The sequence below is a fragment of the Rattus norvegicus genome, chromosome 14, assembly GCF_036323735.1.
Source record: "Rattus norvegicus strain BN/NHsdMcwi chromosome 14, GRCr8, whole genome shotgun sequence".
In the NCBI taxonomy this organism is placed as follows: domain Eukaryota; kingdom Metazoa; phylum Chordata; class Mammalia; order Rodentia; family Muridae; genus Rattus; species Rattus norvegicus.
In genome coordinates, this window is record NC_086032.1 from 12,626,977 (window position 1) to 12,641,048 (window position 14,072).

The 14,072-nt window shown below is 40.9% G+C and overlaps 1 protein-coding gene across 1 annotated transcript in view; it reads right to left on the minus strand.

Annotated features, from left to right (window-relative positions):
* Positions 1 to 11,674: 11,674 nt before the first annotated feature.
* The window catches only part of Rps19l5 (ribosomal protein S19 like 5), a 40,923-nt gene continuing 38,525 nt past the window's right edge, over positions 11,675 to 14,072 (minus strand). Inside the window, exon 3 of the mRNA XM_063273854.1 lies at positions 11,675 to 12,459. Coding sequence (XP_063129924.1) covers positions 11,789 to 12,459 — 671 coding nt within the window. The 3' untranslated portion in view covers positions 11,675 to 11,788. The remainder of the gene's footprint in view (positions 12,460 to 14,072) is intronic.

Sequence of the window (14,072 nt, forward strand, 5' to 3'; positions counted from 1 at the left end):
TTGGCCCTGGGATATGAGTACTTGTGTGTGCATGTGTGTGTGTGTGTGTGTATGTGTGTGTATGTGTGTGTATGTGTGTGTATGTGTTTGTGTGTATATGTGTGTGTGTGCATGTGTGTGTGTATGTGTGTGTATGTGTGTGTATGTGTGTGTATGTGTTTGTGTGTATATGTGTGTGTGTGCATGTGTGTGTGTGTATGTGTGTGTGTGTGTGTGTGCGCGCGTGCGCGTGTGTGTGAACTTAGGCTGAAACTTTTGAAAGCTAACAGCCTTATGTCTTTCTTGCGTCCAGTGATCCCTTGAGCCGAGTTGGTAGAGGCTTAAGATAGAAGAAACATGCTTGCTGAGTCACGGGTGTGGGAAGAACTGTTCTGATGATGGCTCTACACCTCATGCTACCTTCGCCTCTGCTTTCCATTCACCCATCCTCCTCATCAGTCCACACCCCTGCTGCACCCAGGGACTAGGTAGAACATCCGAAGTATACCCGTGACTTGCTTCCTCCACCAGAGCCACGTCTCAACATTTTTAGAAAGTTTCAGAGGTTCAGTCTTTTATCATCACAGAGAAAAGCATGGCTTCATGCAGACAGACATGGTGCTGGAGGAGTTTTACATCTTGACCAGCAGGAGGCAGAAGGGTACTTTACTGATTGTGGTAGTACATGAAACCCACAAGTGACTCTTCCAAACCCTTGGTGGGGAAGGCATGGTGATAGAAGTCTGAGGTGGCTAGTTCCATTACATCTTGAGTTAGAACGTAGAAAATGATGAATGCTGGTATTCACCTTGTTTTCATTCTGCCAAGGTCCCATAGAACAGTGATATCCACTTTCCTCTTCAGGTAAGCCATTCTAGAAATGTCTCATACATAGGTCCAGAGTTGTGTCTTCTTGGGGAGTCTGTAAAGTTGGAATGTGCCCCATGATGGTTGTTAGATGCAATCATAGAAGGCAAGTGTCCATGTACTAAGCTTGGTACAGCGGGTATATACAGCAGAAGTCTCAGCCATTTCTATTCTGTTATGTCAACTCATTTTGTGCATTCCTTTTCCATAATGAAAGAGGTCTAATGTAGTCAATCTTCCGTCAGGTCGCTGGCTGATCACCCCTGGAAATGGTGCTATATATCAGGCACTCAGAAAGAGCTGTAGACACGTCAGCCTTAGTTAGAAATGGACAGAGCAATATGGATTAGAGATATCCTGATGATGGAGATTGGACTTGGCCCAAGGAGCCCAATATCCCTAATCAGCAAGAAGTAGTCAAAAGAGGTCTACACTCCCTTCCTCTCTTACCTTCTTTCTCTTATACCTAGTGGCGAAGGCTTGGAATGAATTAGGGTAGAATAAGATTTGGAAGGGTAAGATATAAGAACCCAATAAAATATCCCAAAAAGTATGCCAACAAAGCAATAATGATTCATATATGTGAATATATATATGAATATGTATATATTTATACAAATCATTTACTTTTAAAGTGGGAGGTAGTGTCTGACACAAGTAGGTGTCCAGTCAATGTTCATAAAATAATGAATACAAAGAAAATGTCACTCTCTTAATTGCCAGGGAGTTATTCTAACAGACAAAGAGCATGACCAGTCTTTCCTTTTATCTAGAACCAACATGTTTCCCATCACTCATCACTGGCCAGACCCCACGTGACTCCTTTAATTCAGAAAATATGTTTACCCAGGCACCTTCAGCCACTTGAAGCCTAATTAAACACCATTGCAAGCAAGGTGCTGTGACTACTAATGGGCAGGACGTGAGACAATAGCAGAGCCAACAGTGTACTTATCCCCTAGTAATGGAAGAGGCACAGGCTCACAATAACTACAATAGGTTTAAGGTGGTGCACACACAACAGGAATGAGTAGATGAAAGGAAGTGAGGGGACATGGTTTCTGAAAGATTTGCAGCCTGGGCTTTGCAGAAGGCTCATATCTGAACTTCAGAGCACGTGTGTTCTTTACTTACCTTTTGACCTTTCCGCTGTCTACACATCGTCTTAGCCTAGCTAGTACTCCCATTATTGTTCTCTCAGCTTCGGTGTTTGGGGAGTCATCTACTTCCCTACTCTCGCTTTGCCTGCAAACCTATGAAGTAAAATCTACCTTGGATATTATTCCACTGCAACGCCCTGTTAATTTGTAGTTGACCCAGTAGAATGCTTCTGTGCCTGCTGGACTGCTAGTGACAGGCTTGTGGGTATCTATTTGTGTGAACAAACATCTACGATGAGCACTTTTTTTAGAAAAGACAGGGAAGAGAAAGTAACCGAGAACAGAGTGTGTGTCTATTCCTCTCCTGTCCTCGGAGAATAGAGCAGACATTTAGTGAGGCATGGGACACAGGCAGTGCCACTTAGCAGCTGACGTGACCAAAGGTGACACAGGGGTCCACCTCAGTGCATTTTTTCACATTTAGTCAAAACATGCTGTTCTTACATCAGCCCAGTAGCAACATGGTATTCTAAGAGTACTTAATGGTTTAGCATACACGAAGTTGGACAATGAACAAAGCAACTACAGGCAGGGGCATAATTACCAGTAGCGATGTCATCGTGCTCCTGCCAGAGGATGTAGGTGTATAGGCGCCCAAAAGAGAGTGCTAAAGTATACCTGTGGGGATTCTGGGTGAGCCTCAGTGATCCTAGAGGTAGCAACACTCCCAGAGTTAGTTAGGCTTGAGGTAAGAAGTTGCACACCAAATTCAGACATTAAGATTATAGTAACTTCATCTGCATCTAAGAGACAGCATCTTAGTTAAGGCATTGCTGGGAAGAGACACCATGACTACAGCAACGCTTATAAAGGAAAACATTTAACTGGGGCTGACTTATGTGTTCAGAAGTTAAGACCTTTATTATCATGGTGAGAAGCATGACAACATGCAGGTAGACGTGGTGCTAGAGAAGAAGCCGAGAGTTCTACATCGAGATTGGCAGACAACAGGAAGAAAGAATGACCCTGGGCCTGCCTTGAGCATCTGAAACCTCAAAGCCCATGCCCAATGACACGCTTCCTCCAACAAGGCCCATCTCCAGAAAGGGCATACCTCCAAATAGTGCCATTCCTTGTGTGCCTATTGGGGACCATTTTCATTCAAACCCACAAAGATGGTAAGGCCTAGAGACTTCAGTATGAATCTTCCTCCACTCCTATAAGAACCAGTAGATAGCCACTTCTTAAGAAGAGAGAAATACTTTACATACTGTGGTTTCTAGATGTTTCCCCATGACATTGAATTGACACCTGATTTTATTTGTAAAATAGTTTTAATGGAGCCTATGAAAAAAATAGCTTTCTCTTCTTCTTCTTCTTCTTCTTCTTCTTCTTCTTCTTCTTCTTCTTCTTCTTCTTCTTCTTCTTCTTCCTCTTCTTCTTCTTCTTCCTCTCCTTCTTCTTCTTTCTCCTCTCCTCCTCCTCTTCCTTCCACCCCTCCTCCTCTCCCCTTCTTCCTTCTCCTATTCCTTCTCTTTCTTGTCTTCCTCCTCTTCTTCCTCTTCCTTTCCTCCTCTTCCTTCCACCCCCTCCTCCTCCTACACCCTTCCCTCCTCATTCTCCTTCTGTTTGTTTTTTGAGACAAGGCCTCACTAAGTAGCCCATCCCTGGCCTCAAACACACATACACCCACCTGTCTCTGCCTCCCAAGTGTTAGAACTAGAGGTATGCACCACCATGCCTGGCAGTCTAACCAAGCTGGTGATTTCCAGAGTCAGTGAGAATCATTGTCACATAAAATGGATGGACAGTGGTTAAGAAGACACATAATATTCAACTATGGTCTCTACATGTCTGTGCACAGGAATACACATGAGCACATGCATCTGTATGTCACATGTATCTATGCATACACACATGAGAGAAAGACGGGTGAGAAAGTGTGTGTGTGTGTGTGTGTGTGTGTGTTTCCAGTAATGAGAGAATATATAGCAACTTGTATATCATGAAATAATAGGTGGAGGTTGTGTAATGCTACAGGCTATACTCGTTGGGGCCACAGCCTTTCTCTGAGGAAGGAGCTCAGCAGTTGGCGTCACAGGATTTTACAAGCTATGCACCCCTGCTGTGGAGTTACTCATGGCACACCAGAGTTTCTGGATGTTCTAAGCCATGCGCCTTCCCTAGGAGTCTATATAAAGATTTATGAACAAAATATGTAACATCAATAACAAGATAAATTTTCAGACTTCTACTACCAAAAAAAAAACCATGAATAATAAAGGATGTGGAAATAGATATTTGTTTTGACTGTGAAATGAATTTTCAAGTGAAAGGATTCAGCTAGAATCAAGAAAAATATCATCTAATAGTATAACTCTAAAAAATGCAAACATAATAAAATACAATTTAATGGAAAAAAAAAGAAAAATATCATCTAAAACTCACAGAAGCAACTTTTTTTTAAATTGCAGACTAAAGTACCCCTATACTTTGAATTAGAGTTGAGTGTCTGACCAGGTTATAAGACAATAGGCTGCCTGAGCGTAGCCCTCTAGTCTCTGTGTCTGTGAAACACCTCTTGCTTTGCCACACATCTACCAGAAAGTCAAAATATTAAGAATCCACTTATAAAAGGAGGTGACTCATCTGAAAATATTTGCATTACACTTCCCACTGAGCCGAAGCTTACGGGAGGACTCCAGTTGCTCGGAAATAGCAACTTTGGCAAAAGCCGAATCAGAACTCAAGGAGCGCTCAACCTCTGTGTGGCCACCTCTACCCAACTCTGCAAGTTCATTCAGAGCAACATCTCTGCTTCTTTGCTTTCGGAGAGGAGTAACACAAGGGAGGAGACCTCCCATTCATTTTTGTTTTCCAAATCATAATTCTGCCTTCTCATGTCTTAGGGAAATAATCAGTCTTTCCTTTGGAGTGATTCCTTTTTGCTTTAGTGATAGTTTTAAAGGCTTAGATGTATCATAATGGAAATGTCTGAATCTGGACCAAATGACTTTTCCAAGTGTTTTCTGGGGAGCCAATACAGCCTCCATGCCAGCCTCTGCCTCTTGATGGTAGGAGAAATCCGTGACATTCCCCAGATCCCCCACGGGGGCTATCTCCACAAGCACTGTTAGCTTTCTTTTTTAATAATTTATTTTTACAAGAAAGAATGGTGATTTCATTCTTAATTTAAGCAGCGAAGTAAAGTGAAAGATAGAGTTTGACTTGAGTCTTGCACAGAAAATTCTTGCAAATAGCATAACGTCTTTTTGCTGAACCAGGAAAATCTATGTAGAAGAAGAATGGGAAAATTGTTTTCCTAAGAAAAGACAAAGGCTGCCAGAAGCCATTGAGGAGGCTGGAACAGCACAGAGCCGTGAAGGCCCAATGTGTTAAGCCCAGAGACAATGGCAGTAATGTGTTGGCCCAAGTACAGCTTTTAAATGTGCTAAATATTGATAGATTAATAACGGAGACCACCTTAAAATCTTAGTGCACATGCGCATGCTGCCTCACATGTAGAAGTCAGAGGACAACTTGAAGAGGTAGTTGGTTCTTTCTTTCCACCTTCTAGTTTCCAGGGGACTTGTCTTCCCCATTGACTGGGAGTCAATAGTCCAACAGCAGAGGTGCTTGACGTTGTTCAGAGATCCTGAGATCAAAAGTATCCAAGAAATGATGGGTATCAAAGCTTTTTACAGAGGTGACGGGGAAAGTAGAAAGGAGACATTTTTAGAACTTCTCCACAAAGGACATCCTTTCCCACCCCACCCCCAAAAAAAGTATTGAGGTGAATATGTACCTGGAGACGGAACTGATGCTACAGAAGGTTTGCCATTCCCTTAGCTTCTGGTCCAAGGCCAGGCTGCAGGGCCCTCGTAGGAAGCAGAAAACGATGAAATTCCTGCTGGGACAGGACCAGGTTCTGACAGTGCCAAAGGGGGCTTGAGCGTGGAGTGCCTTCCTCCAGTGTGCGGAGGGAGGTACAGTCCTCTCACTAAGTCTGAGCTGTTACAGAGGTTGGGGTAGATGGCCTCAGCAGGGACAGCTGACGATTTTCTGCATGGCTCCTTTGTCAAGGAGGACAGGGGTGAATCTAGAGATCTGGGAAATGATAGAGCTAGAGTCCTTACCCATTCCCAGGGCTGGGTAGGGGAGATCCAGTGTTTAGCCTTAGAAATTCTGAAAATGAGCACTTGATTTGTGTTTGGTTAATTGGTTGGTTGTTTTGGTTTGATTTGGTTTGGTTTGGTTGGTCTGGCTTTTGCTTCCTTCTCACAGTATTTGGTAGACTTTTTACTATGTCTTCAGATTTCTTCTGGCTATTAAGCACGTGCTTCTGAGTTGGAGGTAGGAAGATAGAGAAGAGTAGAAGATAGGGTCCTCTTATTTTTCAGGATCAAAGTTGGCCTCTCCTGCTGGCTCCAGAGCCTCCTTGTTATTGTAGCAAGCAGGTCACCTGAAAGGGTTCTGAGCTGTGTTCTAGAATCTGTCTGTAAAGGGGACACAGAGCTGATATCCTTGTCATCTTCTGTGGTACCTGGGACAAAGAAGACACAGTGCTTCCCACTGGCCTGGATGACTTGCTACCCAGATTTGTCACAAGTGGTTCTGCTCCAAGTTTGACCACTACACAGCTAGAAGCTTAGGAGAGCCTACAACCTAAATGACATTGCTCCAAACACCACACACATTCTGTCATTTCTGTCTGGGACCTGCACTGCCTCCTGCAAAACATACTGTGTAAATGGCCTCATCTTATCTGCCTCGTCAACAGGCTAAATGCAGTTTTCTTTCAAGAGTGGCCCTTGAGCTTTGAACACCAAAGTTCTGTCAACTCAGCCAGCCTCCGTGAAAGTACAGAGGGCCAGAGCATGAACCTATTGTGTCTTGATACGTCTTCTTCCTCTTGGATCCAGTTCTGTTCACTGATAAGTGGTCTTCGATGAATATACGTTCACTACAAAACCACAGGCATCAGCATACTCTAATAACTTTCTGACCACCCCATTCTTCTTTTCCTAAATAAGTTGCTGCCATGTTTAAACGAGATTGAAGTTGCTAGCTTCCTGGCCCGCTTCACTCCACTTGACTGCCTTGTTTCGTTGTGTCTTGATTCATTCTTTCAATGACTGTCATCTGCTCTTGCTGGTTTGAGAATGACTGTACCATTTGGGTAAATCTTTACCGTTTGTACTCTCCTCACATTTCCCTCTGTGTGAGGTGTAAGGAACTGTACATCCTCTGGCATGCTGAGTCCACATCCCTTTCTTCAGTAGGGCACGTTTCTACTGAGGACCTGTTGGCTGTATTTGCCTTTCTTCTCTAAGGAAGCTTTGTCCAATCACACTAAGATATGTTTGTGTGTTTGCGACACGCCGTGATCTCACCAGTACATCTGTAGGTGTGACTTGGGTTTCACTGATTCAGCATGGTAGTCTCAGTGCGCGTTATCAAGACAATTACTCAAATACTGTTTTCCTTCTTTTGCCACCTCCTTTATTCTATTTCTTTCTTCCCTTCTAGGTAACTGTTAAGCATTCACACAGTGTCTTATGTCTTTCCATGTCTCTGTGGGGTTGTGTTTCATTCACGTCCTCTTCCTTGTCACCTCCTTGTTATTTTATTCAAATGTATTAATGCTCTTTTAGGTTGAGCCAAGTATACCATTTACTTACTCTGTCTGCTAAACAAATCATCCCAACTACTGCGTCTTTTCAGTTCCAACATTTCTAATTCGGATTTGTTCATATTTAGCTGATATGGTTGCTATAGCATGGTTTTTATATATTCCCTTTCTGGCTTTATTAATAGCAGTCTTTCAATTACTCCTTCACGATATTGATCATACTTACGTTTAAAAATACATCTTTACTTGCAGGCATATACAGAGAGGTCTCCATATTTGGGAATGAATAACTCCCAAGAGCTATTAATTGGTCATATAACTGCATAAGTGTGGCCCACAAGCTAGGCTTCTGGATTCACAGCTGTGCGATCCATTAATTAGATTTCTGGATTAGCAGCCGGGTAACCCACAAGCATCAATCGCTTTCATTGATCCAAGATTTCCTTTCAAAGTATAGAATTCAGTAGATTTTAATATATTTATGGATATTTGAATCCATTCACACTTCTAATCTATGGCTTTTTCATCATGCAGTGTAATTTTCATCATATACATGTAATGATAAGTATCGAGCCTCATATACATTAACAGTCACACCTAATTACTTTCCTCACCCAGCTTCTGATAATTATTGTTTTTCTGTACCTAAAGTTTTTCCTTTTCTGGGCTATTTATACAAATAGAATCAAGCAATATGGGTTCTCCTATCTGCCTTCTTTTGATTAGCATAACATTTTCAGTGGCTTTAGCAAAAATCTGTTCTTCATTTCTTTAATATTCCATCATATAGACAAGCCACATTTTGTTCATTCATCGGTTGCTGGATATTTGGGCTGTTTCTATCTTTGGATCATTATGGAATAATCTCACCATTTTAATGTAAATACTATATTAGTTAATACCTGCTTTTATGTTCTGCTTTGTTTATTTAGTTGGTTGGTTGGTTGGTTGGTTTCCATTCGGGCTTTGTAAGACAGTCTTATACAATCCATGCCGGGCAGGAACTCTGCATGTTGTGAAGGCTGGCCTCCCCTGTGGGCCTTCTACCTCAACCTCCCAAGATCTGGAGGTGCATGCCACCGTGCCTGGCTTACAATTCCATTCGTTCATTCATTCATTCATTCATTCATTCACTCATTCATTGTTTAAGTATCTTTTGTTGGCGAGCCTTGAGTCGCCATCTACTCTTACCTTGGGCATTCCTGTCAGCGGCCCCTCTGAAAAGCTAGAGGTTATCGTGATTTTACAACTACATCATATGAACAAGACTGCACCAACCTTTGATGAACCTGACAGCACTCTCACCCAGCTCCACTACCACATGATAATATCTTGCCTTATAAATTTTAATGGACCTGGAGTTCATTAATTGTTACTTGCAGACTTTCTGATTAGCACAAAAGAAGCCATAACAATTTTATTGCTTTTATTAAGGTCAGGGGCTACCTAGTTAATCTATAAATCACAAAGCTTAGTATTAGATATAGATCTGTGAGTTTGTAAAGGCATTTCAGAAACATAAAACTCAATAATTAGGCTACATTTCCTTGGACTTATGTTACTAGACCCAGGACACCATTTTATGTGAAAGCCTTTTATTTTTCCTGGAGGAGTTCTTAATATTACACAGTTATTATGGTCACAGTTTTGTCTTAAACATCTATGACCATGGTTTTGGGAAAATAATTATAGACTGAATTTTAGTAGTAACCTGATTAGTGCCATTATTCTGTTTTGATTCTTTTAACCATTAAAAAGATCAAAAGGGAACGCAAAAGAATAACAGTAAGAGGGAAAGGCAGAAGAAGGAGAAAGAGAGCAAGAAGAAGAAGATCAACACAGTATTGCCTTTTCGTGGCTCTTCAATAGTTTTATGGTGGAAACTTTCAAAGTGACACCACCTTCAGATCCCTGGGCCTTCTAAAGTAGACTACAGACACACATTTTCTTAGAGGTACATTTTGTTTGTGGGCATGTGAAACACTAGCCTGTGTCTATACAAGCCCTATTTCAAAAGAACCAAAGCAGATATTTAACTTTTAAAATGACCAACAGAGATTGGTTTCTAGAGCCACAAGCTAGAGTTCTGGATCAGCAGCTGTGTGACCCTCGAAACAAAAGCTAACCTAGGTTAAACTTAACAGTTCCTCTTTCAGATATTAAAGCACAATAAAGAACTGCATGAATTATACCTAGAAATCAAGCCTAAATATTGAACATATCTTTGTCATTTGGAAATCATTCTGGTTATCAGTGGTAAGATATATTGATGGAATGTTTTTAGAATGCTACAGTATATTATCAATATGTATCAAGTATTCAGTATGTAAATTATGAAAATTTTAAGTCTCTATATGTAACTTATACACATAAATGTATATAATTATTATGTAATTTATAAATCTTGCAATGTGAAACAAATATCAACATTATTTGAGTTCCTCTAAAAATGGCTACAAATAGAACACAAGAGTGTCAGTAGAAGATCCCTTGTGATACAGGGTGATATTGTGAATTTTCCTCAAACTTAAGAAGAATGGTATTGAGACATTTAAGTTAATCTATTGATTAAAGTAAACCAATCAAAGTCAACCAAATTCTGCCAACTAGGGCATAAATCCACACGCCTTCCATATTTTTCCACTTCAATAAAGTTCACCTGCATATGTAGCAGAGGATGGCCTTGTTGGGCACCAAGGGGAGAAGAAGCCCTTGGTCCTGCCAATGCTGGACCCCCAGTGTAGGGGAATGTCAGGGCGGGAAGGGGGGATGGTTGGGGAGGGGAACACCCTCAAAGAAGAAGGGGAAGGAGGAATAGGATTGGGGCTTATGGACAGGAAACCGGGAAAGAGAATAACATTTGAAATGTAAATAAAAAAATCCAATAAAAAAAGTAAACAGAACGGAGGTTCACATGCTGGACCGCACTTTCCTTAGAAGTTTACTCCATCTTGAGCCATCTCAATTCGCCTAATTGGCAAATTCCTTCACCTATATATGCAAAGATTTGTCTTGATCACGTCAAGTAGACAAACAGTGCAAATCACCCCAGGTCTTTCCTTGTCAACTTGATATTCAAATAAGTCATTTTATTTTTTATTGGTTATTTATTTGCATTTCAAATATTACCCCTTCCCAGTAAAAAAAAAAAATAAAGTTCATAGAAAAAATTATTTCATTTTGTTACTCTCAAGTGCTGAACAGTTCTTTCTAGTTTCTAGTTCTTAAAATGATTTCCTTAATTGGCCGTATTTTCAACCACCATTGACATCTGAATCCACAAAAAATGGTTGGAAATGCCACATGCCTAAACCATTGTCTTCGTTATTGATGATGAAATCATAGCTAACCTTCAGTTGGAGCCTTACTCTGTGCGGCCTAGTTTTATGACAACTTGACATCGAAAAGAGTCATTGTGAGAGAGGGGACCCCAATTGAGAATATACCCTCATGGGGTTGGGGATTTAGCTCAGCGGAAGAGTGCTTGCCTAGCGAGCGCAAGGCCCTGGGTTCGGTCCCCAGCTCCGGAAAAAAAAAGAAAGAAGAAAAAAAAGAAGAAGAAGAGAATATACCCTCATGAGATTGGCCCATGGACAAACTTATGGTTCTTTTCTTGATTGGTGATTGGTGTAGGAGGACACATTTCACTGTGGGCACTGCCAACACTGGGCTCTTGGCCCAGGAAGACTGAGCGAGCCATGAGGAGCAAACCAGTAAACAGAACACCTCCGGGGCCTCTGTTTCAGTTCTGGCCTCCAGGTTCCTGCCTGAGATCCTGCCCTGATTACTAGACTACAAGCTATAAGATTAAGTAAACCATTTCTTCTCCACATTGCTTTTGGCCATGGTATTTTATCACAACAATAAGGACCCTAAATAAAACAATATCTTAAATACAATCAGACGTTCCAAGCAATGAATATGGCAATTTACCTGAATTTCACTACGGTTACCAGACTGAGATATCATTAGTTCTTTGATTCAAAAGCTTCCTCATTTTCTGTTTTTCTGACTGGAGCTCAGAAAAACCTTATTTTGGGGGCCCTATAGAATATAATATTCATACATTATACTTCCATTCACTCCTGTGTCTGCCTTTTTTATTTTTTATTTTTTACTTTTTTCTTTCTTTCTTTCTTTCTTTCTTTCTTTCTTTCTTTCTTTCTTTTTTTTATGAATGAGGCAATTTATTAACCCAGCATCCTTTGTTCTAATGCTTCTTGTTGGCAGCGGCCACCTGTCTGGCGATCCTGTCCAGATCTCTCTGTCCCTGAGGTATTAGCTTGCGGCCCCCATCTTGGTCCTTTTCCACCATTTTCAGCCCCTCCAGGGCTTGGAGGACCCGGCAGGCCGCACTCTTAGAGCCTCTGCTGAAGTGGCTGGGCCTGACACGGTGCCGTGCTGTGGAAGCAGCTCGTGTGTAGAACCAGTTCTCCTCATATGGGGCAAGCTCTTTATGTTTGGCCAGTTTGACTGTGTCCACCCATTCGGGGACTTTCAGCTTCCCAGACTTTTTGAGGAAGGCTGCCAGAGCTCTGACAAACTCCTGCTGGTACAGTAACTCTAGACAACGTGCGGCCTCCGTGCTGCCAGCCAGGGGAAAGGGAACGACGAGGTTTCCCAGGCGCACAAGTTGGGCGTCGAGTTTCGCCTGCCTTTTTTCTTTTATATAATTCCATATCAATACACCCAACACCAACCAACTTACACTACTAAATGTGGAGAGCAGAAGGATTCCTGAGTGAGTGGATTTCAGAATGACTGCGCGCTGCTGATGTGGACTTAGCGTCAGGCTTAGCAGGAATATATAGTGAAAGGTAGTTGCCCAGTGTGTGTGTTGGCAGTGTGTGTAGAAAAAATATCCACTATAGCTTTCTCCCCCTGAATATTCATGACTTAAGGACCACTCCCCTGCAGAGACTGCTCTGACAGAGATGAACTAACCCTACATCTTTGATTCAACTGAATACTCTAAATTCTGCCTTCTTCATCCACATGTGGTAACTTCACCGCTCTGCTTAGCTGTATCTGACAAACACACTGAGCTTCCAGGATGCTCCATTCAAAAGCCCAGAACACGTAACGGCCTTTCTGTGTGTCCATGTGTCCGTTTGTCTTTTCTTCATTCTCTCAACATACCAGTGATCCATCCTTGGGGGCCATGAAGGATGCAGCCACTAAAACTACTAAAGATGTCTTTAACCCTTTCTCTGAGACCTACAGGTTTCTTGAGTCATCTTGCTTCACATCCTCCTCGCCATCCTCGCCATGAGTTTTATCCAAGTATCTTAGGACCTCATAACACCCTTTTTAATTCACCATCCCTAAATAGTTTCTTTTTTGCTTTCCATCAGAGAGCTAAGTCCACATTATCTATGTCCTTTTGGATACCAGCTTTTGTTGTGTTGTAAGAAGGTAGGATATGTATGCTGTGTTAAAAAAAGGACTGCATGTCTTATCACATAGAGGCAGATTGCATCTTTAATATGTGCTTGCAATGGAGCTGTTAACCCAACAGCAATCTATCAAGGTTTTTCAAAGACTTAGTGATGGAAATTGAACCTTAATATATGATTTTAAAATCTTTGCAATAAGCAGAAAGTATCACAGGAAGATACAGGTTCTTAGTCTTTACAAAAGTATGTAACATAAATCACTTAACTAGAGTCATGCTCACAATCATATACAATAGCAGGGGTTGGGCAGGTGAATGCCATCTTACTGTGCCTGAAGAATGAAGAAATCCAGAAATAGTTATTGATCTGCATATTCCACTGGTTTTTGTAAAGGGAAGAAGAAGAAATAATTATTTCCCTCTTTTGGATATCACTATAGTTTTGCTACAACAGTTTAATGTTTAGAGTGATAGGAAGATAAAGTAAAATTACAAATATAGCACTGAATTAAACAAAAAGGTATGTCTACCAATTATAAAAATGTATAAAGTAATAACTTGAATTGACAGATCAAATCACAAAGTCAGAATGAACATAAAATAATCCCAAGATTTAAAAAATATTAATCACACTTGTAGCCCATGTCAATGATATAGTAAAAAAAATCAAATAACTTATTTAAATAAAGATGAGATAAGATTATTTCTATATAATTCTTTCAAGAACCTATCATTTAGGAAACATTCAGATAATAGATGACTATTTACATAGCATTCAATCAGTACTTAATTACAAATGTATAGCCATAGTCTTTAGTGTTTCATAAATAAAGTAATGTACAGGGTGGTAATTACTTGTACACATTTCTGTGGAGAATATAATTCACACACAAAGCAAAGTGCTCAACAGACTAATCTAAATGCTTGAGCCCTCTCATTGTGCCATTTTTATAGATAGTGGCAGTCAATTAGTTACCTATTTGAACTACTGGAATCAAAAGCAGTAAAGTTACATACAATAAACAGACACCAACATTCATTCCTAAAGTTGTCTGCAGCCACAACCACAAATCCTGTTTGAGACTATCTCAAACTCAAT